This window comes from Petaurus breviceps, unplaced genomic scaffold (assembly GCF_028583685.1).
Source record: "Petaurus breviceps papuanus isolate PSGF00001 unplaced genomic scaffold, PetGlider_PUasm1.0 37, whole genome shotgun sequence".
NCBI lineage: Eukaryota > Metazoa > Chordata > Mammalia > Diprotodontia > Petauridae > Petaurus > Petaurus breviceps.
This window is the reverse complement of record NW_027186296.1, coordinates 30,385,678-30,411,681: the sequence shown is the minus strand read 5'-3', so window position 1 is coordinate 30,411,681 and position 26,004 is coordinate 30,385,678. Positions and strand designations below refer to the sequence as shown.

At 39.0% G+C, this 26,004-nt stretch overlaps 1 protein-coding gene across 2 annotated transcripts in view; it reads left to right on the top strand.

The window, feature by feature from the left end:
* Positions 1-26,004, top strand: part of THSD4 (thrombospondin type 1 domain containing 4) — a 927,982-nt gene that overhangs the window by 847,402 nt on the left and 54,576 nt on the right. For both annotated transcript variants that reach the window (XM_069098174.1, XM_069098175.1), the window contains 5 exons: positions 5,642-5,817; positions 8,862-8,958; positions 10,225-10,500; positions 20,176-20,305; positions 23,344-23,548. In XM_069098174.1, coding sequence (XP_068954275.1) covers positions 5,642-5,817; positions 8,862-8,958; positions 10,225-10,500; positions 20,176-20,305; positions 23,344-23,548 — 884 coding nt within the window. The remainder of the gene's footprint in view (positions 1-5,641; positions 5,818-8,861; positions 8,959-10,224; positions 10,501-20,175; positions 20,306-23,343; positions 23,549-26,004) is intronic.

Sequence of the window (26,004 nt, the reverse complement as noted above, 5' to 3'; positions counted from 1 at the left end):
TCAAAACACAACATTTATTGTTTGCCGTATTACATGAGTGTAGTTTATAGCATCCCCCAAAATTATAATAATAACATCAAAGATCAGTGATCACAGATCACCATAACAGATATAATAATAATGAAAAAGGTTTGAAATATTGCAAGAATTACCAAAATGTGACACAGAGGCATGATGTGAACATATGCTATTGGAAAATGGTGTTGATTGACTTGCTCGACACAGGGTTTCCACAAATTTCCAATTAATAAAGAAAAAAATGTAATAGCTGTGAAATGCAATAAAATGAGTTATGCCTGAATCTGGGAGAGAAGAAAGATAATAGAGACCATATCAACAAATGGTAGCACCTAGGTTTGGGGGGGGGGAAACTTTGGCTTATTATTCCTTTTCCTTTCTCTTTCTGCAATAAATTGAAACTGGTCAAGGAAGGAGGGTGAGGTAGGAGGAAGAAAGTTAAGGCATAGAACTTAGGTGTCGATAATTATTTTCTGAGCCCCAGCCTTTCACCCTTTAACCTAATTTAGTGATGAATAAATAAAATAAAGTTAAATGTATTGTATTTTTAGAGGCTGAGTTGAGACATTAAGGCTAAGAGAAGAAAGAGATCATCGGTTCCAAGAGAAACAAAATCTATCATTTCAGTGGGTAAAAATTGATTTTTTAAAGAATCAATAGAAAGACCAGGAGTCAATGATGGGACACATTCTGGGCTCTTAGAAGCAAGGAACCTGGCAAAGATAGAGGTGGGAAGTTAGAAATAAAAATTGGAGATGTTCAGAGCAAAGGCTGAAAAAGTATCTCCTTTTCCACAGAACATGTCAATGAATGTCTATGTTCTTGAGTTTATACACTGAACTGAAAAATTTTATATCAAGTTATTTTTTTTCTTATAACATGTTGACATCTCTTGGCAAACACTACAGTTGCTGAACATTTGCTCCAAGCTAAGATCAGGAAGGTCAAAAGCCCACAGTCCTTTTTCTGAAAAGGAAAACTGTCTTCTCCATTTCCCGCTCTGCTTATGCCCCAACCAAACCGTTTCTGTCTCTCTTGGCTCTCTGTCCCTCCCTCCTCTTCCTCTTTGCTATCTTTCTCCTTATTTCCCTCTCCTTCCCTTCCTTCTTTTTGCCTTTCTTCACCACTGCCCCCTCCCTCATTTTCAAGGTGTTTCAAGACTTTTGGATTCTACACACTCCCTAGTTTCATCCATGCCTAGCTTCATATTTCAGATTCAGGATTTGACCTGTCTGTGGATTTGGTGACGTGTTTTTAAAGTCTTTTGCAGGGAGGGGTCAGGAAGGCAGAGGGTCAAAACCTGTGATTTCATTAGTATGGGGAAACTCTGTCCACCACCCCAGGGTAGTTCTATTTGATATCAGAAGAGCTGAATTAAAAACCAAGGTTTCAGTTAGAAGCACTATTGTGTGGTGGAAAAATATTACAATCTGAGGCAGGAACCTAGCTTTACCCCTGCCTCTGAGCATAAATAGATGTCTGATGTTAGGCAAGTCATCCAAATCTTTCTTCCCTTTGGTTTTGTCATCTGAAAGGGGGAATAATAGCTTATATTTATATGGCACTTTATAATTTATATAGTATTTTACATGCATCCCTTTTGATCCTCAAAAAGTATTATGTAAATAGTACAATGATTTTGCCCATTTGATGGGTAAAAAAAAAAAAAAACTAAGGCTCAGAGGCAGCTAGGTAATACTGTTCCTGGAGTCAGGAAGACCTGAGTTCAAACCCAGCTACAGATATTTAGTACCAGTACAACCCTGGGCAAGTCACTTAACCTCTGCCTCCCTCAGTTTCCTCAACTACAAGATGAGAATAATAGCACCTACTTCCCAGGGTTGTTGTGAGAATCAGATGAGAGAATATTAAGTGAATAGCATAGTGCCTAGCCATAGTAGGTGCTTAATAAATGCTTGTTCTCTGCTCCCTCCCCCCCAGGTCATACAGCTAGTAAGTCATAGACCTAGGACTCAAACCCAGGTAATTCAACTCCAAATTCAGTAGTTTTCATTTTGTTTGTTTTTTAAACCCTATACTATGTTGTCTTCCTAATAAGAGCACTGAACTAGAAGACATCAAGTCTTTTCTAGCTCCGAAATCCTATGATTCATACTGAGGTTGTGGGAAACATTTGGCCATTTGTCTATCTACAGCCGCTTGAGTTTTATTTTATTAAAACATACAACACACTTGAGGTAGAAGATGTGAAAGGACATTTTTTTAAAAAGTAAAAACCTTGCAAATGTAAGTAAGTTATTGTACTACAAACGCAAATTGAATGTATGTTCAGTCATAAAGAATTAAAGGTCAACTGCCTTCCATAATGCAGGATAATAAACTGTGTATGACTCACTGTTCAAAAAGCAAGTTGTATATTTATAAAGAGCGTTGTTGGTGAGGTGTTTGGCTTATTTTTTTTTTGAATATTCAACCGAATTTAGAAAGGTACAAGTTTCTTTAAAAGCCTTACCAAATAGATGGATAGTGTGGCTCATGACCAATCTTCATATTGTTAGCCTGATTAACTGCGATTAGGAGAGGATTGGATGATGGGTAAAGGGAAAGGCATGCCTCTCTCAAATCAAGTACCTCATATTTTTCCTTTGTGCAAATCTATCTTCTAATATGTTTGTTACCCATACAGAATTCCTTATACACTATCCTATCATAGAGCCAGTGGGCTTATTATACATATCAAGTGGGAACAAGGGATAGATTGCAGAAGCATTGAATAGAAGGACAGTATTCCTGGACTAATTATTTTGCTTGATCTTTATTTTGTCTTCTGGCCTGTTGTTGCCTTTGTATGCTGGGTTGCCAGATTGATTGTTTCCTATTTGTATTGAATAATAATAGTTACAGTATTAATATAAATTTTTATTCCCTTCTTCCCTCCTTACCCACCCCCACTGGGAAGATAAGCAATTCAATATAGGTTGTATGTGTGTAGTTACACAAAACATTTCCAAAGTAGTTATATTGTGAAAGACCAAGTATATTTCCCTTCATCCTATCCCACCCCTCCCCCACTTATTTAATTTTCTCCTTTGTCCCTCTCCCTTTTCAAAAGTGTTTGCTTCTAACTACCCTCTCCCCTCAATCTACCCTCCCTTCTATTATCCACCTTCTTATCCCCTTCCCCCTCCTTTCCTGTAGGGTAAGATACCCAATTGAATGTGTATATTATTCCCTCCTTAAGCCAAATTCAATGAGAGTAAGGGTGTCCCATTCCCATTCTCCTTCCTGCTCTTCCCCTCCATTGTAACAGTTTTCTCTTACCTCTTTTATATGAGATAATTTACCCTAATCTATCTCTCTCTTTCTCATTCTTACATAAAATTCTTAATAGCATCCATAATGATTTCAAAGTTAGGCTCTTTCTAATCATGAAGTGATAAAGGATTTCTAAGACTGACTGTGTAAGAAATGCATCATCACAAACAACAGAGGAACAGAATGTGTGATCACACTGAGTTTGGTATTGCTCTTCTGGTTTTTTTCACGGGGTTTTTTGTTGTTGTCCAGGCATCCTGGGGCCACTTCAGAATAGACTCAAAGTAGGACTCTGATGCAATAGGGGCCTGAGCGGAAATGAAGAGAAGACTACAATGTCTCCTTCTCCAGCATCCAGCTCCAAGACAACACTTCCATTTTTTACCAGCCAGTGTCCAATCATTGCTACCACCACTTCCCTTAGATGTCTGGGGTTCCCTAACTCCCAAGATGATGGCTTATGGCAGCACAGGGAAATGAGTGGAGGCTTGTGGTTAGCATACCTTCACTTAAAAAGAAGGCTGTTCTACATAAATAAATCATACGAGATAAACCATTATCTTACTAACATCCACTGTTTCCCCCTATAAGGGTTTTCACCCTGAAAGATCCTGTCCTGAGACCTCTCCATCATGTCAACCTATTGTCTTTCTACTAAGCATTGACCCAGTCATCTACCTGTCTTCTCTATTTTCAGTTGAAATAATGTGTCCCCCAGCTGCTTCTGTCCCCACAATGCCCCATGTGCCTAGAATATAAATTATAGCCATTAAAAAAAATCTCAGCTTGAACGTATATAATTTCATCATGAACCTCATGCATGAGAGTAATGTGTCTAAAATTTTGTTGTTATTGTTGACATTAGAGCTCTTTTTTATTTTTCAACAAAATGAAGCTTCCTCTGGTCTATATATCCAGATGCTGGCACTATGGATCAGGAGGTATCCCAGGGGATATTCTCTAAGCACAATATGTTGGAATGAAGGAAGAAGTCAGAGGCATTGTGGTTGCCTTGTTTGCCTGGAAGTTCAGGCACCTTAGAAGGGTCAGGGGTCTGCCATTTCACAATACCCAGATAACATTGCATATGCTTTTAAACTTGGTTGAGGTGTCATTTAGCTTTGCTGGACTATTTTTCTTTTCTCTTTTCATTTTTCTTCTTTATTATAAGTGATGACTCTTGAGGGAGGGGGGAGAGAAAGGATATATTTGAAAATAAAAGTGAAATTTTAAAAAGATAACAATACTTTCTAAAGACAAAAAAAGTACCTACAGCTTATAGTGTATGGCATCTAAAGCAGCCTTTTTCAATTGGTATTTGTCTCAAGGTCCCTACACCTCCACATAAAAGGAGGGTGGAATGCTGAGAGATTAAGGAACATAGTCTTTTAGTCACTTAGAATCACACACAATCTGATCTTGAGCATTTTTCTAAAAAAATTTCTATCTGGGGTCTATTTCAAGCCAATCTCATTTGAGTCTTCTGTCTATGCCTAGCTGTAGATGAAATAAATTGCCTAGGAAGTAATATAGCCCTTAAAAACACATGGCCTTTTTAATTTTAAAAGTTAATAAGTACTTAGAGGTATCTTTTTAATAAAAAAGAAAGAAATGTGCTAATTAAAATATATGATGAGAATTAGCCATGCTTAATTGGTTATAATTTGGCACAGAAGAAAATATAGAATATTGCCATTTTCTTTCCACTGTGAATGTCTCTCCAGGAACTGGGATCATATAGTCTGAGAGAGAAAGCCAATCTTCTTTCTCTAATGTTCTCCTATTTCCAGTCCAGATCTATTACATCATATTTGAGAAATTTAAACAAGTTTGAGTTCTGGGATGCCAAATAGAACCTGAGCTCTAAACTTGCCTTGACTCTTATAGATTTGTATGTGTAATTTCAAACGCATATTTTTTTCATGTAAAAGCTTCTTCACAAACAGTACTCTTTAAAAATAAATAATGGAATGTGCTTCCTTAAGAGATGGTGAGTTCCTCATTTATTGGAGGTCTTCAGGAAGAGGGTAGTGGCAAGGTCATGACTTTATGGAATGGGATGGAGGGAATTTCTGCTGAAATGGGCTCAATTCCACAATTCACTACATATTTATTAAGGACCTACTACGTAAAAGACATTGTGCTGAGAACACAAAGATGAAAAGCAATGAAAGATTCAAATAAGCATCCTCTTTTATTTCTCTTCCCTTTTGACCTATCCAACTCTTTTTCACTCTCCTTTCCTCAAAAAAAAAAAAAAACTTAAGTGGTTGATGGGTGGAAGAGAAGAATTCTTGCATTTTCTTACAGGAGCTTACAAGCATGTCCCTCTCTATCTCTTTAACAGCTCTTCGGAGCCGATCAGGCCGTTCTATCATCAATGGAAATTGGGCAATTGACCGACCTGGTAAATATGAAGGCGGAGGGACAATGTTCACCTACAAGCGCCCAAACGAAATCTCTAGCACTGCAGGAGAGTCATTTTTAGCTGAAGGTCCCACTAATGAGATCCTAGACGTCTATGTAAGTTTGGTCACTTTTCTTCTTTCATCTTCTTTGCTCCCTGCACTGTAAAGACAAATGCCACCATTTGACTTCATCTTTTAATATAGCCCCTTCAAGGTGCACATTTAGTGCCCAGATACTTTTGGCCATTTGCCTCTGGATTTGCCCAACTTACAAGAAATTTAAATTGTACCAGATGCTTGTTACCTTCCAAGTTTATGGACCCAGTAAAACCAATTTTACTTGTTGAACCAAATCAGAGGTAAAACTTAGCTAGCCTTTATTTCACAAGAACTGGATTTCCTCCAAGTCCTTTCCTCCTCATGCTAATTTGGCATGTTCTAGTTTTATGACAGACCAAAGCAAATGTCCTGGGCAAGGCAAACTTTCTCATAGCTTTGAGCCTTCTTGATACCATATTAAAGCGAGGGCAGAAATCAAAGCCCCAGTGTGCACCAGATGAACCAATAAAGTTCCTTGTTACTGGAGAGGTTTATTAGGAATTCCCTGTTTCACAAGAGATGTAGCTTTGGTTTTCTTTACATGAAGGTACAATGCTAACTTTCTCAGGAGGAGAAAAGAGCCCACATGCCTTATTTTTTTTAATTAAAGCAAGAAAACCACCAGCATCTGTTTCTTGAACGATTGTAAAATAAAAGGTAAGAATCATGGTGCTTTTTTTTAGTAGAGAAAGAGAATACTTCACTGTCATACACTTAATGGACTCAACCTAAAGTGAATTGCTATATGCCAATACCTAGAGAAACATTTTTGAGCCCAAAGCCATGCTTTATGCAATTTCCAGTATATTTAGTTTAATGTTTATAATTAGAACCATCACCACCACAATCATTACTAAGTACACATATTCACTTCTACTCTTTTCATTGGTCCACGAACTAAAAGATGCATTTGTCATAATGTCGTCTTACTTTTAACTGTTGGGATTTTCTTATAGACTGACAAGAAAGTGTAGTTATTTCAATCTGAGTAAATTTCTTGAAACATTAGAAATAAAAATAGCAAAACTCGTGTGGTTCAAGATTCATGATGGGAGGTCTGATAGAGTAGAAGCCAATAATTCTATAAATATTAAAAGGGTCACATTGGCAAAATATGTTCCATGCATGGAATTTCTGTGATAGTCAGGGGAACACAGCAATATGGAAAAAGCTCAGACTTTGGTGTCAGAGGGCTTGAAGTGGAATCCCACTTCTATTGCTTACTTCCTTTGTGAACATGGGGGCAAGTCATTTCTCCCTGGGCCTCAGGTTCCTCTTTTGTTAGATAAAGGGAATAGGCTAGGCAACATGGTATAGATAGTTAGCAGCAGAACTGGGTCTAGAATGGAGGACTCCTAATCCAAGCTGTAACTAACAATTCTGGCATATATCAAGTTGGAGAATGGTGGCAATGTGAAAAGGGATTCCTGGGAGAGACACAGATTCCATCAGAGGGAAGATAGAGACTCTGAGGCTGCTGCTAGGCAAGCTGTCCTGAGGGGAAGGGCAAAGGTGGGCTTATGTTGTAAGGAGTTCAATCAGGAGTGCACATAGGTGCGTTTAGAGGAGGGTCAGGACAGAGGAGGGTGCAGAGACAGTCCCACTGAGGATGGCATGGGAACAGTGGAGGAATGAGGTAACAACATAAAGAAACCCTACCAGGGAAAAGAATCATGCCAGATGTGAGGTACCCTGGGAAGAAGCCCCAGTTGTCCTGCCCTGGTATAAATCTTTGCCTGATTCCTAGTCCAGTGTTCATTTCATTATATTAGACTATTTTTCAGTTAGAAAAATTACAGTTACCTTACTCCTTGAAAGTCTGCAGAGAGTAAATTATCCAACTGAAACAAACTGAGTTTTAATTTAATTTCCTCCTATTCTCAGTTCCCTACATTTATTTTTCTCAGTCCATGGAAACAACATGTAAGTATAGTAGAAAGATGACTAGTTTGGGAGTAAACAGTTATGGTTTTAGATTCTGCCTCTGAGCAAGGCATTTAACTTTCCTGGGCCTCAGTTTCTTCATCTGTAAAATGAGGGGTTTGGACATGGCATCTGAGGTCCTTTCCAGATTCATTCCCTACCTCCCTTCCCCCCCGCCATTTCCCAGAACCTCTCTCATACTGGATTTTGTTATGATTCTGATAGCCAGTTAGATGGGTGAGGGTCTACCAAAGCAGAGAAGTCAGACAGTGAAGAAGTTGAACTTTGCCTCGTTTATATTTTCCCTTAACCTAAAGCTAGCCCTCCACACCAGATTGATATACCTTCAAATAAATTGACAGATTTCTGGTTGACTCTTTAAATACAGGCCTAGATTCTACTCCTAAATCTTCCTCCTTACTATTTATATAACATTGACCAAGTCACTTTACTTCTATTGGACTCAGTTTCCTCATCTGTAAAATGAGATCAGGTTACATAATTGCTGAAGTCCCTTCTAACTCTTAAAATCCTTTGCACGTCTCTCACACGTGAATCTCTCTCGCCACCTAGTGTCCAGTTAAATGGATTTTTCTACTGAGTGACACCTATCACTCTGACCCCTTTGGACAGGGAAAACCTAGTGGTAACTGAAAGAAGCTAGGAAAAACCTACATATGTCTTCACATTTAACTCTTTTCCTCTTTCACTTATATCATCCTAATTTTAGTGGTGTTTTTTTTATTTTCTCTCAAGAAATCAAATTCCTGACCCCTACCTAAGCAATGCAGGTGAAAATCATTTCTTTACTCTAAGTTGTTATTGATAATGTGCTAACGCTCACTGTCTCATGTATATACAGATCCTTATAATTTTGTATAGGCTAAACCAGTGATTCCATTCGTATAGGGATCTCCCAGGTGAGGAAACTTCCCCTTTCAAGGCACATTTCTGCATTCTCTAGTCTTAGAAGGGTTTGTCCATAGTGCTGAGGAGATGTGACTAACCCAGAGCCACACAGTTTGTCTCAGTGGGGCCAGCTCTCTATCTCATACAACCATGATGCTTAAATATAAACAATGATCACAATACGTACAGCTGTGTTGAATAAGATAACATCAGTCTTTGTTTTCTTAGATGATACACCAGCAACCCAACCCAGGTGTCCATTATGAGTATGTTATCTCAGGAACTAATGCCATTAGCCCACAGCTACCACCTCATAGAAGACCAGGTAAATCCTATTGTTTTTTAGTGGTGGTGGTGGGGTGGGGTATGCCTTGATTATAAATTCTCATTCTTTTCTTATTCTTGCTCCTTCAGTCTCAAATGATCAACAAGGAGGAAATCCACAGCAATATGTTTCTAAATTGAATAGACTTGCTGTAGGATGATCTTCTTGTAGCTGATCAATCACTGTAAGAAGTTCCATTTGTCTAGTGCAAGAAGAAAATATTTTATATCTATACTTTACTAATTTGAAATATCGTTTCTATTTTGTCTCAGTTTCAGAAAAATCCAATTTCAGTCTATAAAAACAAACAGTTAAACCTGAAATAGATACCAGATCTTCCCAGTCTGCAGGGTTGTCCCTATGAGTAGGCAAAGTAAGCCCATGTAGTGGATTTGAAGGGGGCACAAAGGTCTTCTTGCCACCCCAGGTAGTCACTAGCGGTCCATGGTACTAGTTCCTATGTCCTTCCTGTTCATCATGTTGACCTGTTATTCTTACCATTTCTTTCAGTCCCTTGGCTTATACAGCCAAGGCCATGGTCCTCTAAGTAGAAAGAATTTACCTTAAAGAGAAGGATTCTAGGGGCCCCTCTAGAGTTTCCCATAAGCATAGGCAGTTCTTCAGATTTGCTAAGTGTTAGTAACAAATTCTGGGGATGGCATAGGGAGAGTAAACCTGGGTAAGATAACCTAGTGGTTTCCTTGGACAGTCAAGTAAAAAAATGCAGGTGTACCCATTATATCCTTATATGGGAGAAATGTGTCAGAAGTTAATTGGTAGGGAGTCCCCAAAGTAAGATTCAACTACCTCACAATTTTGCCTGACAGATGTATACCCTCTTCTTCTCTTTGCCTCTGCTGGTCCAATCAGCTTCTTTTAACTCTAAAGTAATATGAACTACTTCAGTCAGCAAACTTATAAGTATTTGCTATTTACTTATTTTTTAAATATTGTTTATTTCTGAATAAGTAGGCTGGAAAGAAGCCAAGAATGACAACACATAATTGAAAGAGGCTAAAATAAACAAAGCAAAAGAACTCTGCCTGCAAATAGTTTGTAATGTCAACTCAAAGTTCCTGACTGACTTCTAAATGTCTCTATTTATGGCATATTGGCAACATTCTATTTCATGGAACAATGTCTAATACTGAAGGTTGTTTGTGGACACAGCTTGCTGGTTGTGCACCTCTTTCTTAAATAGGCTGTCAGGTTTTTGGAGAGTTCCCTTCATTCCCTTGTTTTGTACTTGTGTTTGCCTTTCCCTAGGAGAGCCTTTCAATGGACAGCTAGCAGTGCCAGATGGAAGGAATCCAGAGGGAGGAGAAGAGAAGCAACAAGAAGAGAAAAAGGAGAAATTTCCCAGTGGGGAGATGGAAATATTTACTGAAGACACCACCCACATCTTTCCAGTGAGGCAGCCTGAAAGATTTTCCCCCCACCAGCCAGACAACCTGGTTCCAGTTGTACAACCACCACGGAGAACCAGAGATCACAACTGGAAGCAGGTTGGGACCACAGAGTGCTCAGCTACCTGTGGGAAAGGTGAGACCTGAATGTGGCCTGTGAGAATAAAAAAAAATAATCTAACATGAGGAGCACAGTTGACTTGGGAGGTAGTGAATTAATTCACCCTCCCAATTCTTAGCTCAGAACTTTGTTTGCTAAAAAATGTTATGGGACCTTAGGTGTGCTAATGTTTCAAATCCTTTATAGCTCCTTGGGGAAGGGAAGGAGTATAAGCAATTATTAAGTGCCTACTGTGTGCCAGGTATTACACTAAGAACTTTACAAATATTATTTCATTTGATCTACACAATAACCCTGTGAGATAGGTGTTCTATTATCCCCACTTTACAGTTGAAGAAACTGAGGCAGATAGAGGTACAGAGACTTGCCCAGGGTCACACAGATATTAAGTGTCTGAGGTTGAATTGGAATTCAAGTATTCTTTACTCCAGAGGGCAGCTAGATGGCATAGTGGATAAAGTGTCAGGCAGGAAGATTCGTTTTTGTGAATTCAAATCTATCCTCAGACATTTACTAGCTGTGTGACCTTGTGCAAGTCACTTAACCCTATTTGCCTCAGTTTCTTCATTTGTAAAGTGAGCTAGGGAAGGAAATGTATCTACAATGAAACCACTCCAGTATCTTTGCCAAGAAAAATCCAAATAGGGACATGAGTCAGACATAACTGAATAACAACAACAGCTTCCTGCCTCCAGGCTCAACACTCTCTCCACTGCACCATATAGCTGAATCATACCAAGGAGTCATCCAAACTACTTGTTTGACAGATGAAATGAAGGAAACCCAAAGATGTTAAATGACTTGCCAAGATCACATAGTAAAAAAATAGCGAGTCAGATTTTGAACCCAGCCCTTCTGTCCTTTGCAATGTATTTTCCATTATGCCGCATCTTGGACAACAAAGCACCATCATTAATAAATCAGTGCCAAGTTGGAGGGAAATAAATTTCTCTAGAGAGGAGCATCCTAAATATCTTTTACTTTGGCCCTGTGTTGTTCAACATTTTTATCAATGACATGACTCTAGGTGGAGAAGATATGCTTATCAAATTTGGAAATGAAAAAAACCTGAGAGGGATAGTTAACATGTCAGATGGTAGTGTAAGGATTCAAAATGTTTTGGCAGGTTATGGTGGTGAGCTGAATCTAGTGATATGAAATTTAATAGAAATAAACAGTAAAACTCACATGTTTAATATGGGGGAAGCATGGATAGACAACAGTTTGTGTGGGAGAAGATCTCAGGTTTTCAATAATAAAGCTGATATTTACATAGCATTTTAACTTTTCTATAATGTTTTATGTATTTTATCTTTTTTAAATTTTTTTTTTAAAAGCAATCAGGGTTAAGTAACTTGCTCAAGGTTACACGGCCAATTATTTCTGGGTGTGGTGGTAAGTATCTTAGCCCAGATTCGATCCCCAGGTCATCCCGACACTGGAGCCGGTGCTCTTACTCGCTGTGCTACCTGGCTGCCCCTATATGTATTTTATCTTATTTGAGCCTCATAACTATTCTGTGAGCTCAGTCACAGAGCTATGGTCACCCACATGTTATCTCTGAGGAAACAGAGACTCAGGGATTATGCCCAGAATCATGAAACTCTTAAGTGTCAGAAGTGGGATTCATTCAATCCCATTTCTCTCCTCAGTTTCACTCTCTCTTCAATACACCAGCCTGCTAAATATTGTTGGTTGATACCAAATTTGGTCTACATAAAGCCAAACCTAGCGTTTAGAAGAGGTAGATTCTACCTCTTTTGCTGCATTTTCCCCTTATCCACAGAAATGTTATGTTCAGTTTTGACCTTTACAATTTAGAAAGGACATTGTTAAATTGGAGGATGTTGAGATGAAAATAATTAAAAACGTGATAGACCTCAATCAAGACCATGATGTCTGAGGATTATCTGAAGTAAGTAAGGATGTCTAGACTGAAAAAGAGAAGAATTAGGGGGCATATGATAACTATGCAAATATTTGAAGGGTCATCACATTGGGCCTCAGTTTCCTCTCCTCCAAAATGAGAGGGTTAGATGATACACTACTCTGAGCAGTACTCAGAGATGAGGGTTACTCTGAGGTAACATCCAGCTCTAAATATATGATCCTATGCCACGAGTTGAAAGAAATCAGACTTGTTTTGCTTGTCTTCTTATCAAAGGATAGAATTAGGAAAACATCATCCATAGAATTACAGAGAAGTTGATTTAATGTCAATTTAAGTCAAAATTTCCTAAAAATTAGGACTTCCCCAAATCAAGGCTGCCTTGAGTGAGGAAGAGTAGATTTCCCTTCGTTGAAAATCTTCAAATGAAGGTTAGATGACCCTTTGTTAGGGATGTTGTATAGAGAATTACCGTACAGGAATAGGTGAGTGGTACCAGATGGTCTGTGAAATCCCTTATCACTAAGGATTAATTCAGTGATTGATAAAAATAGCCTGATACATTCTGTGTGTCTGTGTTAAATGACCTTGTAGGTAAGTTACATCTTTCTTGATACTGAAGATATTTAATTTAACACCTTACTAGAATCATAGAATATCAGAATTAGAAAGTAACTTTAAGATCATCTCCTAAAGTTTATTCATTTTATGGATAGGAAATGGCTGGTCAGAGATATGAAGTGACTTGATTAACATCACACAGTTCCTTTGGAGTACCTAAATGTTGGATTTGGAAACTGTAACTCACATGCTCTTAAACTAGGAACAATCAAGTTTGGGGTTTTCGTTTGTTTGTTTGTTTGTTTTTACCCTCCATCATAGTAACAACCCTTCTCTTGATCCTATGTCATTTTTCTCCCAGGTTGTAATGTGCTCTCCCCACCATCCATAACAACCAAATGCACAGATTTTGCCACCTTGTTGGCTTGTGATGCATCTAGGTCTCATAAAGAAGTTAGAGACTTTAGTATTCATTTTGCAGCTTTAAGAAAGCCTCAGCAGGAGAAAATTAACCTGAGAGAGCAATGCCATTAGCCCCAAGATCCAACAAGATTGTAAGTTTTCTTAGAACTGGAAACATATCTTATCCTACTTTTTCATCTCACAGTGACCAGTGTGGTGCCAACCATATAGCAGGTGATAAGACTAACAGGATTATAGGATTACAATTGGAAGAGTCCATCTTATTGAGGGCAGCTAGGTGGTGAAGTGGATAGACCACTGGGTTTGGAGTCAGGAAGACTCATCTTCCTAAATTCAAATCTGACCTCAGACACTTACTAGCTATGTGACCATAGATGGAGCAGTGGATAGTGTTGGGCCTGGAGTCAGGAGGACCTGAGTTCAAATCTTACTTCAGATACTAACTAGCTGTGTGACCCTGGGAAAGTCACTTAACCCTGTTTGCTTCATTTTCCTCATCTGTAAAATAAGCTGGAGAAGGAAATGGCAAAACACTTCAATATCTTTGAGAAGAAAACCCCAAATGGGGTCACAAAGAGTCACATATGACTGAAAAACAACACAACATCTTGTCCAACTCTTCTACTTATTAACAAATAGGAAACTAACTGAGACGTAAAAATGGTTATTTCATTTTCTGGTGTCCCATCACTAATAAATGGCTGAGTTGAGACTCACTAACAGTTTTTCTGATTCCAGGGTCATCATTCTTTCCCCCTGTACCTAGGACCATTTGATATTGTTCTAATTGAATGCATAAGTCAAAGAAAGACCATAAGGTTTCATAAGAACTTTGACATCAGATGACAGTTAATTCAAATAACTTAGGATGTTTGGCCTGGAGAAGAGGACACATACTCTTCTCAAGTATGTGGAGGGATTTGGGCTTGTTTTCCTTGGCTTCAGAAGACAGAACTATAAGTGATGGGTGCAAAGGAACAAATATAGGTTTGATGTAAGGAAATACGTAGTAACTATCAGAGCTATCCAGAAGTGGAATGGGCTGCCTGGAAAGGCTCACTTAAGACCTTTAAATGAAGACTGGATTTCCATTTGCAAACTGTTATAAAGGAGATTCTTTTTCAGGTGTGGGTTGGGTGTGATGGCTTCCAGAGCTCCTTCCAATCCTGGAACATTGCTGTTCTCTAGAGTGTGTTTTGTGGCTACTCAAAGGATAGGGTCAATCTTTACTAAAAAAATAGAAAATTCTGCTTAGGTCATGAGAAAAGGCCATATTCAGAGTGGATCAAAAGTATAATGGAACTGGGAAGAGAATACTGACTTTTTAAGGAATCAGACAAAGACCTTACTAGACTCAGGAATGGGCTATATTGAAGAATTCTTGACTAAAAGAACAAAGCAAGACATTTCTCTTAAAGTTCAGAAAACTAAACCCTACAGGTATTGCCTGTTTTGATTGTTCCCTGTGCATACACGGTTTGTGTCTTCAAGACTACAGCAAAATTATTCTGTTATATTTGAGAGGACTAACTTGAGGGTATATTATACATAGTAGTTATTTTAGGAGAAAACACTTATTAAAAGTTTAGGGTAAAGGTGATAATAGTGCTATAAATAAAGAGTCCTAATCTTCTAGGTAGTTATACCCAGCACAATAAAAAAAGAACAGCAGTACTTACTGGACATCTCCAAGCCATGCCACCTGAACTCTTGCTTCCTTCTCCCTCTCCCACTATAATCCAGACTCTCACCATTGTACTCCAGTACTCTGGTTTATTTTCACTTGCTCTTACCAGGTCCCAGGCCCACCATGCCATTTCCTGTCCATCTCAAAGCCATGATGCTATGCTCTGCTCCCCCTTCTTTCTTTCCATCTCCCTCTCCCCTAGATGTTTCATCATTATTAGAAGGTAAGGGCCTCTATAAAATGAGGACAAAATACTTGGGCTTAGTAACTCCCTGGGTGATTTTAAGGAAACCACTTTTTCAACCACAGAGGAATATATAAATGTGAGCTCTCATTATCAGAAAATCTAATTCCAGAGGCAAATAGCAGGGAAAGAGAGGAAATACTGATGTGCTCTCTCAAGATAGAAAAGCTCTCTTTAACAACAACAAAAAGTAGTATATAGCTGGATAAAATGTAACTTTGCCAAGATTTTTCCTTTTGATATATTTTCTATTCAATCAGCATCACTTTTTTTGCCTAGCCTGTGGTAGACTTTAATTGGAACATTATTTTATCTGACATAATAGTGTTGCCTTATATTGCAAAGCTTTATTGCAAGAGCAATTTACGCAAATGGCCTTCTCAGCTTCAAATACAGCCTTACAACTAGCTGTCAAGTTTTATAAAAAAAAACATTGTCCTCTGACTGAGCATGTTGTCTGAGATATGTCAGTTTAAGAGAAATGGTCAGAAATGGTCATTGCTGAGGAGACGGTCAGACATTTGCCTTGACAGTGATCCCTCCAGTCAAAGCAGAAGAGGTGATGACGATGATGATGAATATGTATATGGTGCCTAATATGTCCCAAGCACTGTACTAAGCCCTTTACAAGCATTATGTCATTTGATCCTCATAGCCTTGGGAGGCAGGTGCTATTATTACCCCCATTTAACAGATAAGAAAACTGAGGCAAACATAAGTGCTTTGCTCAGGGTCACACAACTGGTAAGTGTTTGAGGGGTAGATCTGAACTCAGGTCTTCCTGGTGCCCTATCTACTGCACCACCTAGCTGCAGAGAAAAGAGTTACCTAACAAAATCCACAAGTGTTTGATGAATGAAAGTGCCAGTTCCCTCCCATAGGAATGAGGCCACAGCCTGCAGTTTGGTAGTAGGCAACTATCACTGATTTGTTCCTTCTTGTGACAGCTGCATTGGTGCTTCAGCACTTTAGGGGATGTAATCTTTCATTTAGAAACTGTGTCTGGGGCAGCTAGGTGGTGCAGTAAATAAAGCACCAACCCTGGAGTCAGGAGGACCTGAGTTTAAATCCAGCCTCAGACACCTAATGCTCACTAGCTGTGTGACCTTGAGCAAGTCACTTAACCCCAATTGCCCTGCCTTTCCCCCTCAAAAAAAGGGAAAGAAAAGTACAAACTGTCTCTGATATCTGCGATTTCCTAAGAAGGGTAGGAGAGGGGAGAGAGAAAAATTTGGAACTCAAAATCTTATAAATATGGATGCTGAAAATTTTCTAGACACATAACTGGATGGGGGTGATAAAATACTATTTAAAACAACAATAAAAAGATTTCATTCTTAAAAAAAAATAAAATAAAAGTGGTACCAGAGGTAGAAATATATCATTCTAAGTGGTGATCCCATCAGCTCCCATGAGTTCAACTATCATCTTAATGCACAACCCCATAATTTCTCCTAAGTTGCAGTTCCACGTCACTAGCTGCCTGCTGGACATCTGGAATTGGGTGTCCCATAGGCATCTCAAACTCAGTACTTCCAAAATTCCTTCTGTCATTATTTTTCCTATCACCAGGGTTCATGATCTCTGTCTCCTCTTGGACTTTTCCCTCTCCAGAACTCCCTGAGGCCCATATCCAATCCTACTAACTGTACATCCGCAATATCTTTCATACACCTGTTTTCCCTTTTCTGCTCACACAGCTATCACCTTGGTCCAGGCCTTCATCATCTGTCACCTAAACTATTGCAATGGCCTCTGAATAGTCTCCCTGTCTTAAGTCTCCCCTTGTCAATTTTTCCTTTATATAGTTGCCATAGTGATATTCCTAAAGTACAGCTCTGATCATGTTACTTTCCTGGCAGTGAGGTGGTGAAGCAGATGGAGTGCTGAGCCTAGAGTCAGGAAGACCTGCATTCCAATCCAGACTCGGAAACTTAGTAACTAAGTGACCCTGGGCAAGTCACTTGCCCTTTCTCAGCTTCCTCATCTATAAAATGGAGATAATAATAGCACCTACCTCCAAGAGCTGTTGTGAGAATATTTGTAAAATGAGACCTAAATGTAGCTAGGAAGTACTATGGAAAGAACACCAGTCTTGGAGTGAGGAAGATCTGAGTTCAAATCCAACCTCAGACTCTAGATGTGTGATACTGGGCAAATCACTTAACTTCCTATTTGTCTCAGTTCCTCATCTGTAAAAGCGGGCACATTGGAGAAGGAAATGACAAATTACTCTAGTATCTTTGCCAAGAAAACCCCATGAACCAAACCAAAGTCCATGGGGTCATGTAAAATCAGATATGATTGAACAACTGAAGAACAACATAAATGCTACCTATCATAATTATTATTGTTGTTGTTGTTATTCAGCTCCAGAGGTTCCCATTCCCTCCAAACTCCTCTAAAAATAACAAAGATAGAAAATGTACCTTCTTACTCATCCCTGCCTCATAGAATCCTAGCTTCCTTCAAGGTTCACCTCCAAAGCCATCTCCTATAGGAAGCCCTTCCTTACCCCCCCCAAGTACTAATGGCCCCCACCTTGAAATTATTCATATTTACTTTGCATATATTTTATATCTATTTGTATACATACACTTTATATTCTTCCTACTCCCCCCCAGTCCCATTAAAAACGTACATACTTTGAAAGCAAAGATTGAGAGACTTGTCTCTTCAGTGCCAGTCACAGGGTCTGGTGTATACAAGGCTCTTACAAGAGGCTTGCTGATTGATTGATTGATTGATTGATGAGGTCAGGAAACAACAAAACACATACTCTACCTTATTATCAAAATATTCTTCTTTACTAAAATAATATAACTAGAATATTTTAAAAGCCTTAAATGTTATAATCTTTTAAAGAAACTAAACTAACTATGTCTCAGATAGATATAGACATCTTTTCTTAATAGTTTGATCTTAATCTCTCCTATTCTTTTAAAAATCTGTTCAAAGTTTTAAAGAGAAAGGCTCCCTTCTGTCTAAATTCTCCTAAACTTAACTTTTGTCAAACCATCTCTTTCCATCTGAGGACAATGATTTTCTTTCAGGGAGAGAAAACCTGGCTTCTTTCCCTCTTTTGCACTTCCCTTTTTAGGTGATCTATGAAATTTGATAAACTAAAACATCACCTTTTTAATATTTCCAAACATAGTTGGGATTTCCTTGAATTTTAAAAATCCAGAACAAGTGGGGGGGGTGGGATAGGATGGAGAGAAATATAGTCAGTCTTTCACAATTATATCCACTATGGAAATGTTTTATATATATATATATATATATATATATATATATATACATATATATATATTAGTAGTAGTATTTTACATGTAACTGGAGAATAAGATATGCAGAGATCCACCATGTCAGAGGGAGTATGGGGGAAGACATGGGAGAGAGCAGATTGGGGAGGGAATATTCAGTGGGATCGCTGTTTTGGGGTGGTGGGTAGGGGAAAAATGGGAAGAAAATGTGTAACTCAAAATCTTGTGGAATTTTAAAAATCCTCTCCCCTCCTAAAAAAGCCTTCTTTCTGTTTCATTGACAATTTAAAGTCTTTAGCTTCTCTTTAAATCTGGGCAGGATTTCATGAAGTGGAAAGGTAAAAGAAATTTATTCTATAAAGGGCATCAGGATGAAATTGGTAAATGAAGAGATATGGAAAGATGGGAGGATAATAGGTAATGAAAAGCTGGTAGGTGGAGGCAAGACTGAAAATTATATGAAGGAGAATCATGTGAAGGGCCTCAAGATCCTGCCATGTGAGATTCAATGGAAAGAACTAGGGATATTTAACATGGAGAAGAGAAGACTTAGGTGGGACACCATCAGTGGTTAAAATAATTGCAGGATTTTCACTTAGAGGGATTAGAATTGTTTGGTTTGATCACAAAGAATCAAATGAGTAGAAGTTTTAGAGAAATAGATTTTAGTGGTATTTCAGGGAAATTTTTCTCTTAATTAGAACTATACCAAAGTGTAATGGACTGCCTTGGAAAGGAACCTTATCTGTTAAATGGAGGTAATAATTAAAATAGCTAACATCTATACAGTGCTTTAAGGTATGTGAAATGCCCTACGTATACATTATCTCATTAGATTTTCATTAACAGCCCTGTGTGATAAATGCAATTATTAGCCCCATTTTACAAGTGAGAAAACTTAGGCTGAGAGAGGGTAAGTAACTTGACCCAGGTTACACAGCTAATAAATGTCCGATGTAGGACTCAGGCTCATTAAGTCCAGGGCTCTTGCCTCAAGAACCATCTCCTTGATGCTGGGGACGATATTTGATCATTTTTTAATCTCCATATAATCAGTACCTATCTCAGAGTAGGTGTTTAATAATGTTTTTTGAAGCTGTGTTTAAATTAGGGGTAGGGAACCTATGGCTTCAAAGCAACATGTGGCCTTCTAGGTCCTCAGATTCAGCCTTTTAACAGAGCCCAAATTTTACAGAACAAATCCTTTTATTAAGGGGATTTGTTCTGTGAAATTTGGATTCAGTCAAAGGGCTACACTTGAGGATCTAGAGGGCCACATGAGGCCTTGAGACCACAGGTTCCACCCACCACTGGTTCAAATCCATACTTCTTTTCCATCCCTCACAGTCCCCAGCATAATAGACTACTCATATAGCAGACATTTACTGCATATTTCTTAATGTATTTTTGCCACCCACCTATGGAGACTTCTAAAAGAATGCTTCTCACATCATCATCTCCTTGCCTTCATTTTCACTCATGGAAATATTTATCTTTTGTGGTTTTAGGAGGCAGAGACTTTGACTGAAGGGATATTTTTTTTCCTGGATGTATCATCATCATTCAACTATTTGTGTATTTGTGTGTGTCTAATGACCAAACCTTTTTGTTGTCATTTCAGGATCACAATACCCCATCTTTCACTGTGTGAGTAGAAGTTCTCATGAAGAAGTTCCTGACAGCTATTGTGACCCCAGTACCAAACCTACTCCTGAGGAAGAACCCTGCAATATTTTCCCTTGCCCAGCCTTGTAAGGGATCCAAATGGTTTTTCTCTTTAGTTTACCTATTCATACAATTTTGGCTTACAAACTTTTGCTCATTCCTGATCCAGGAGATTGGATTACTAATACTATACATCAGTTTGTCTGGGACCTATGATTTCATCAGGGTCAGAACTCTCAATATGGTAACTCCCTCCACTGATATGCATTACAACAGATCTATAACTTAAAGTCTTAGAAGATTGCCTGGGGTTCAAAATGGTTATGTGAGTTGCTTGTGAACTCTTGAGCTACTAAGTGTCAAAATCAGAATATAAACTCAGGTCTTCCTGAGGCCAAAGCCATCATGATATCTATTATGCAATGTGATTTCTCTAGGATATTTAACAACTTTAAGAAAAAAGATACTGTGGAGTAATGGATAGAGAACTGACCTCGATGCCAGAAAGACCTAACCTCAAGTCTTACTTCTTACTGTGACACTAAGCAAATCACTTAATTAATCCCTTTGTGCACTAGGCAACTCTGAGACCACGAGGTAGAGAGAAGGGGCTGACCTGTACTGGAAGAGGGAGGAGCCTTACCTGAGAGATTCTGATGCCAACAAAATCACAGATCCACTTCCTATGAAAGGAGGAGAAGATGGGAGAGAGGGAAGGAGGAGTGAGAGAGAGGGAAAGGGAAAAAAGAGAGGGAAGGAAGATGGAGGGAAAGGGAGAGAGGAAAGAAGGAAAGAAGGAAGACCAACTGTATACATCATTAATGTTGTAATTATCAATTATAAATTCAGGATGTGGGCTATGCATTAAACTCTGTTGATGGCGCAGTTCTATTAACTATAAAGCAGCTTATGTGCTTTCAAGGGCTCCTTCCCTTGCCTCTTCTTGGTAAATTGATATGAAATGACTATTTCATATGTGCTTGGTGGTGAAACATGTGGGCCACTGAAATCCCAATAGAACCATAAGCCCTGTTTATACATATTCCCAGAGTGGTATAGTCAAACTCAAGGTTTGCCTTTCTACTTCAAGCACCAGAAAGGGGTTTTGTCTGTGTCATGGAAGGTTACAAGAGAGCTTAGAGGTCAGCCAGGACATCCCCTACATTTTACAGATGAAGAAACTGGAGTTTAGAAGAGAAATGACTTGCCCAAAGTCACACATATATTTATAGTAGAGCTGAGACTCAAATCCAGATCCTTTGGCTCAAAGTTCAAGGCCCTTTCCATTACACCAAGGTTAAATGTAATTGTTAAATTCACCATGGCTTCCTCTGATGAGACATATCATCATTATTGTGGTGATATATGCCATATACTACTACTAATAAAGATATTGTTGTTAAAACCAGTTGTTACTGAATTAGAATGAATTAGAATGTATGAATTAGAGATACATCTGCTATATTGGAAAGAGTACTGGACTTGAGACACGAAGACCAACATTCAAATTCTGCCTCTAATACATAATAATAACAATAATAGTAGTAGCTAGGATGTGTTTAATGCTTGGAGTTTTGCAAAATACTTTACAAATATTCTCATTTGATCTTCACAACAACCTGGAGGTTGGTGCTATTATTATCCACATTATAGATGAGTAAACTATGGTAGAGAGAGTTTAAATGACCTCACATAGCAAATGAGAGTCCCAAGCAGGATTTAAACTCCTCTTCCTGACTCCAGGTCCAGAACCTATCCACTTCACCACCTAGTTCCTCTAATATAACAGCTGAGTGACTCAGGGCACATGACTTATCCTCTGTGCCACAGTCAATGCCCTATTACTGACCTACTAAGTAGGGAGGACCGTGCTGCAGCAAAAAGAGTCCTAGATTTGGAGTCTGAAGTCTTGAGTTACTCCAGTTCCATCACTTAATACTTCTATGAATTTCAACAAGTAGCATCACCTCTCTAAGTCTCAGTTCCTTTAGCTGTGAAATTTTCTCCAGATCAAAAATTTGTTATCTTTTGATCCTAAGCCATGGAGGGACAAGGATTTTCCATCCCCAGCAAGATCCTTCTTGCATTTTCCCATTTACATGATGAATTAGGGCAAATCCCTTCCTCTGTGTGAGAGGAAGCTGAGAGCTGATTTTGCCAGAAGGCAGTGTGGAGACAGGTCTTAGAGAATGGATGAGTCCTAACTTAGGCAGCATGAAGGGGATACGCACCAGAATTAGAGAGAAGATACTAAGAGGGTGAAGTAGGACACAACCAAAGGAAAGTATACTTCTGAAGAATAGGGACAACTCAGCACACAAGAACAGAGACCTGCCCACAGAATCAGAGGCTCTGATACATTCTAGAAAGCAAGGGTTTTTAACCTTCTTTGGCATTTTTCCCTGACCAACTGGTGAAGCCCATGTACCTCTTCTCAGAATGTTTTTAAATGCATAAAATAAAATACATAGGATTATAAAAGAAACCAATTATTTTGAAACAGAGTTTTTTTTTTTTAATTCCAAATTCACCACCTGTTAAATCTATTCACAGAGACCCTTTGTTCCATGTAGCCCTGGTTAAAAACCCCTGCAATAGAGCAAAGCCCTGTTCGTGTTGGTGAGGTCAGCTTCCAGTAGTTGTTTATAGCAACATTCCCCTTGAGAGCAATTTTCTCAGCTGAACAAAAAAAGCTCTAAAAGCCAAGAAAACCATACTGCAAAAATATTCCCTCTCACACACTGCCCTCCTCATACTTAGGGATGTCCCAGGAAGGCATATAGAAAATGACTTCTCTTCCTTTTTTTTTTCCATGTCCTTATTTGGTGGGTTCCTAATCATTTGACCTAACTGTAAGGTAATTGTGCTCCTATGAACATCCCCCACAGAAAGCCAGGTTTACGTCATTAGTCATTTGTAAGTAAGAACATTCAAATAACTGTTAAAAGGTGCTCACCTTCCAAAGGTCTGTAAACATGAAAGTTAGCTTCTCCAATATTATGAGTTTTCTTGGAAGCAACAAGCTACTATAATTATTCATTCATTTCCCTGCCCCTTTCCCTAATGTTTAATGGTAGGTAACCATTTGTCTCTCTCTGTCTCTTGTGTCTGTTTCATTGGTTAGCTGGGACATAGGGGAATGGTCTGAATGCAGTAAAACATGTGGCCTTGGAATGCAACACCGCCAAGTCCTCTGCCGTCAGATGTATGCCAACAGGACCCTAACTGTACAACCATACCGCTGCCAGCACCTGGAGAAACCAGAGACCACCAGTACTTGTCAACTGAAGATCTGCAGTGAGTGGCAAATCCGGACAGAATGGACCTCGGTAAATCAGAGTAGTTCAGCATTGGCTTTATTAAAGGAAATTGCAGGAAGATCCTCTTACTTACCTCTCCTGCTTTTATAGGGAATATAGACTGAGAAGGGAATGATGAGTCACCTTGTTCTTTAAGTATACATGAATGGGGATAGGTAGGTGGCACAGTGAATAGGGTGCTGGACCTGGAGTCAGGAAGACTCAGCTTCCTGAGTTCAAATCTGGCCTCAGACACTTAGTATCTATGTGACCCTGGGCAAGTCCTTTAAACTGATTTGCCTCAGTTTCCTCATCTATAAAATGAGCTAGAGAAGGAAATGGTAAACCACTCCAATATATTTGCCAAGAAAACCCTAAATGGACTCAGGAAGAGTAAGACACCACTGAAAAAACTGAACAACAGCAATTCTAGAAGCAGCCTTTTTTAGATTCCAAGATGTGCTGAGCCCTTGGGCAGAAAGCATCCTTTTACATTTTAATTCAATTCATTCATTCTCAAATCAGTCATTCTGGAAGACATAGCCTATATCAGTCAAAATTGGACCTTGGTTAGGTGCAGGGATAGGTTAAATGAGGAATGTCTTTAACCTTAGGGACCAGGGAGACTCAAAAGGACAAGGCAAGGGAACCAGAAAGGTATAGGCAATTTGATGGGCATCACTGGGGAGGTACAAGATGAAACAATAAGGCAGATATCCTAGTAGGTGGGTAGAAAATGAAAGCAGGGACTGGGGGAGGAAGGGAAAGATATTCTACCAACACACAATTGACAGAAATGCAGGCAGAAATCAGGATCTGAAAGGAGTGGACACAGATATCAGGTATTCTGCCATGATTATTGAAGAGTTCCATCTTTAGAAAGACTAAGGGATATAATATAAGACAGAACCTTAATCCTATAAGTACTGCGATGCCAGGCAGGAAACCAAGACAGAGCTCAGTTACTGCTACTAAAATACAAGGCAGATGCTTTGAGTAAATCACTGAAATAGTAGTGGTTTTGATCTGCTCTCTCAAGTCTAAGAAAAGGCTTGAAGTCCAAACTGATTTTGCATGCATTTCAGTCAAAAGGAATAGTCAAAACTCAATCTCAATTTCTGAAACCAGAAGTATGACGTCAGATTAGCCAGTAATAAGATTAATTTCATGCCATCCTTCTGGTCTAGCATTCCTAAAATTCTCCCTTCCTTAGGACAGAATTTTTTCCAAAGTTTAGAGACTGGGAACATATTGGTGGGAATTGCATATCCCTAGCTACAGAGGTTAGTGGGCTCTAGGAGCAAGGGGGGCCAGCCTAATTAGTACAGCACTTTCCACAAGCCCCACAGTCTTTTCAGACCTTTGACTTTCTGACACTGCAGTCCATTAATCTGAGTGAAGATTCTTAATGCCCCAACTAGACAGTTGGAGGCAACTGGTAATGGCATTCAATCAACAAGCATTTATTAAGTGCTAATTATTTTCCAGGCACTATGCAAAGTACTAGGTAACAAAGAAAGACAAAAACAACAGAGAAGATACATAGAGTCAATGGATAGTAACCTTAGTGGGAAAGACACAGCTTTCCTTTCCTCTTCTCATATTCATCCTTTCTGAGGTTTCTCTTTCCCTCTGTCTTTTTATTTTTATCCTCTCTGCCTAAAAATCACCAAAAGGAGAATTATAAAACCTGGGTGATCCATCATGACCTAGTTCTGCAGCCCTGCCTGCCTCCTTCCCTTCTTTGCTTCCTTCTTCCCTCCCTCCCTCCTCTCCTTCTGTCCACATAGGAAATCATACCCTCACATGTGGGTGCTCTACCCAAAGGAATATAAATTCTGATTGCGTAAACCTCTCAAGATATCTTAGGGTTGGGGAGCTAGATTTTTTTTTCTCTTTTCTACTTATTTATTCTATCATTTTCCTATGAAAAACCGGGACAATTAATTCATTTGTCCCATAGTTTCATTTATGATATCTTGAAATAGAGCTCTGGAAAACATTGGGATTCAAACTGAGTTAATTGACTATGTCTTAAACCCAAATCACTCATTCTTACTGATTGGCCAAGAATAGGTCCCAGTCTAACTTGGGCACTGTTTGAGTTTTGATGCCTCAGAGTGAGGGTAAATAGCAATTATTCTGTTCTGGCCAGAAACCCTGAGGGTCTTGCCCTCCCAGACTGATTTTTTTTTTATTTTTTTGAGTTGGCAGACTGGGCCATCTTCTGCCTCATTTCTTACCTAGCCTCAAATCACTGAATGCGTGTTGACTCAGGCAAAGGGAAACCTGGGAAACACCTCATCTTCAAAAGGCCAAGGTCTCCTACTGCATCTGGGGCCATCTCCAGTTGTCCTGACCTATGTCTTGCCACTGGATTCCAGTGACTCTGGAGAAGAGACTGAGACTGATAACTGCACAGCCTTGCCTCACTTAAATCCAATTGACTTGCAAGTCAAGACATCACCGTCCTGATGCCATCGGTC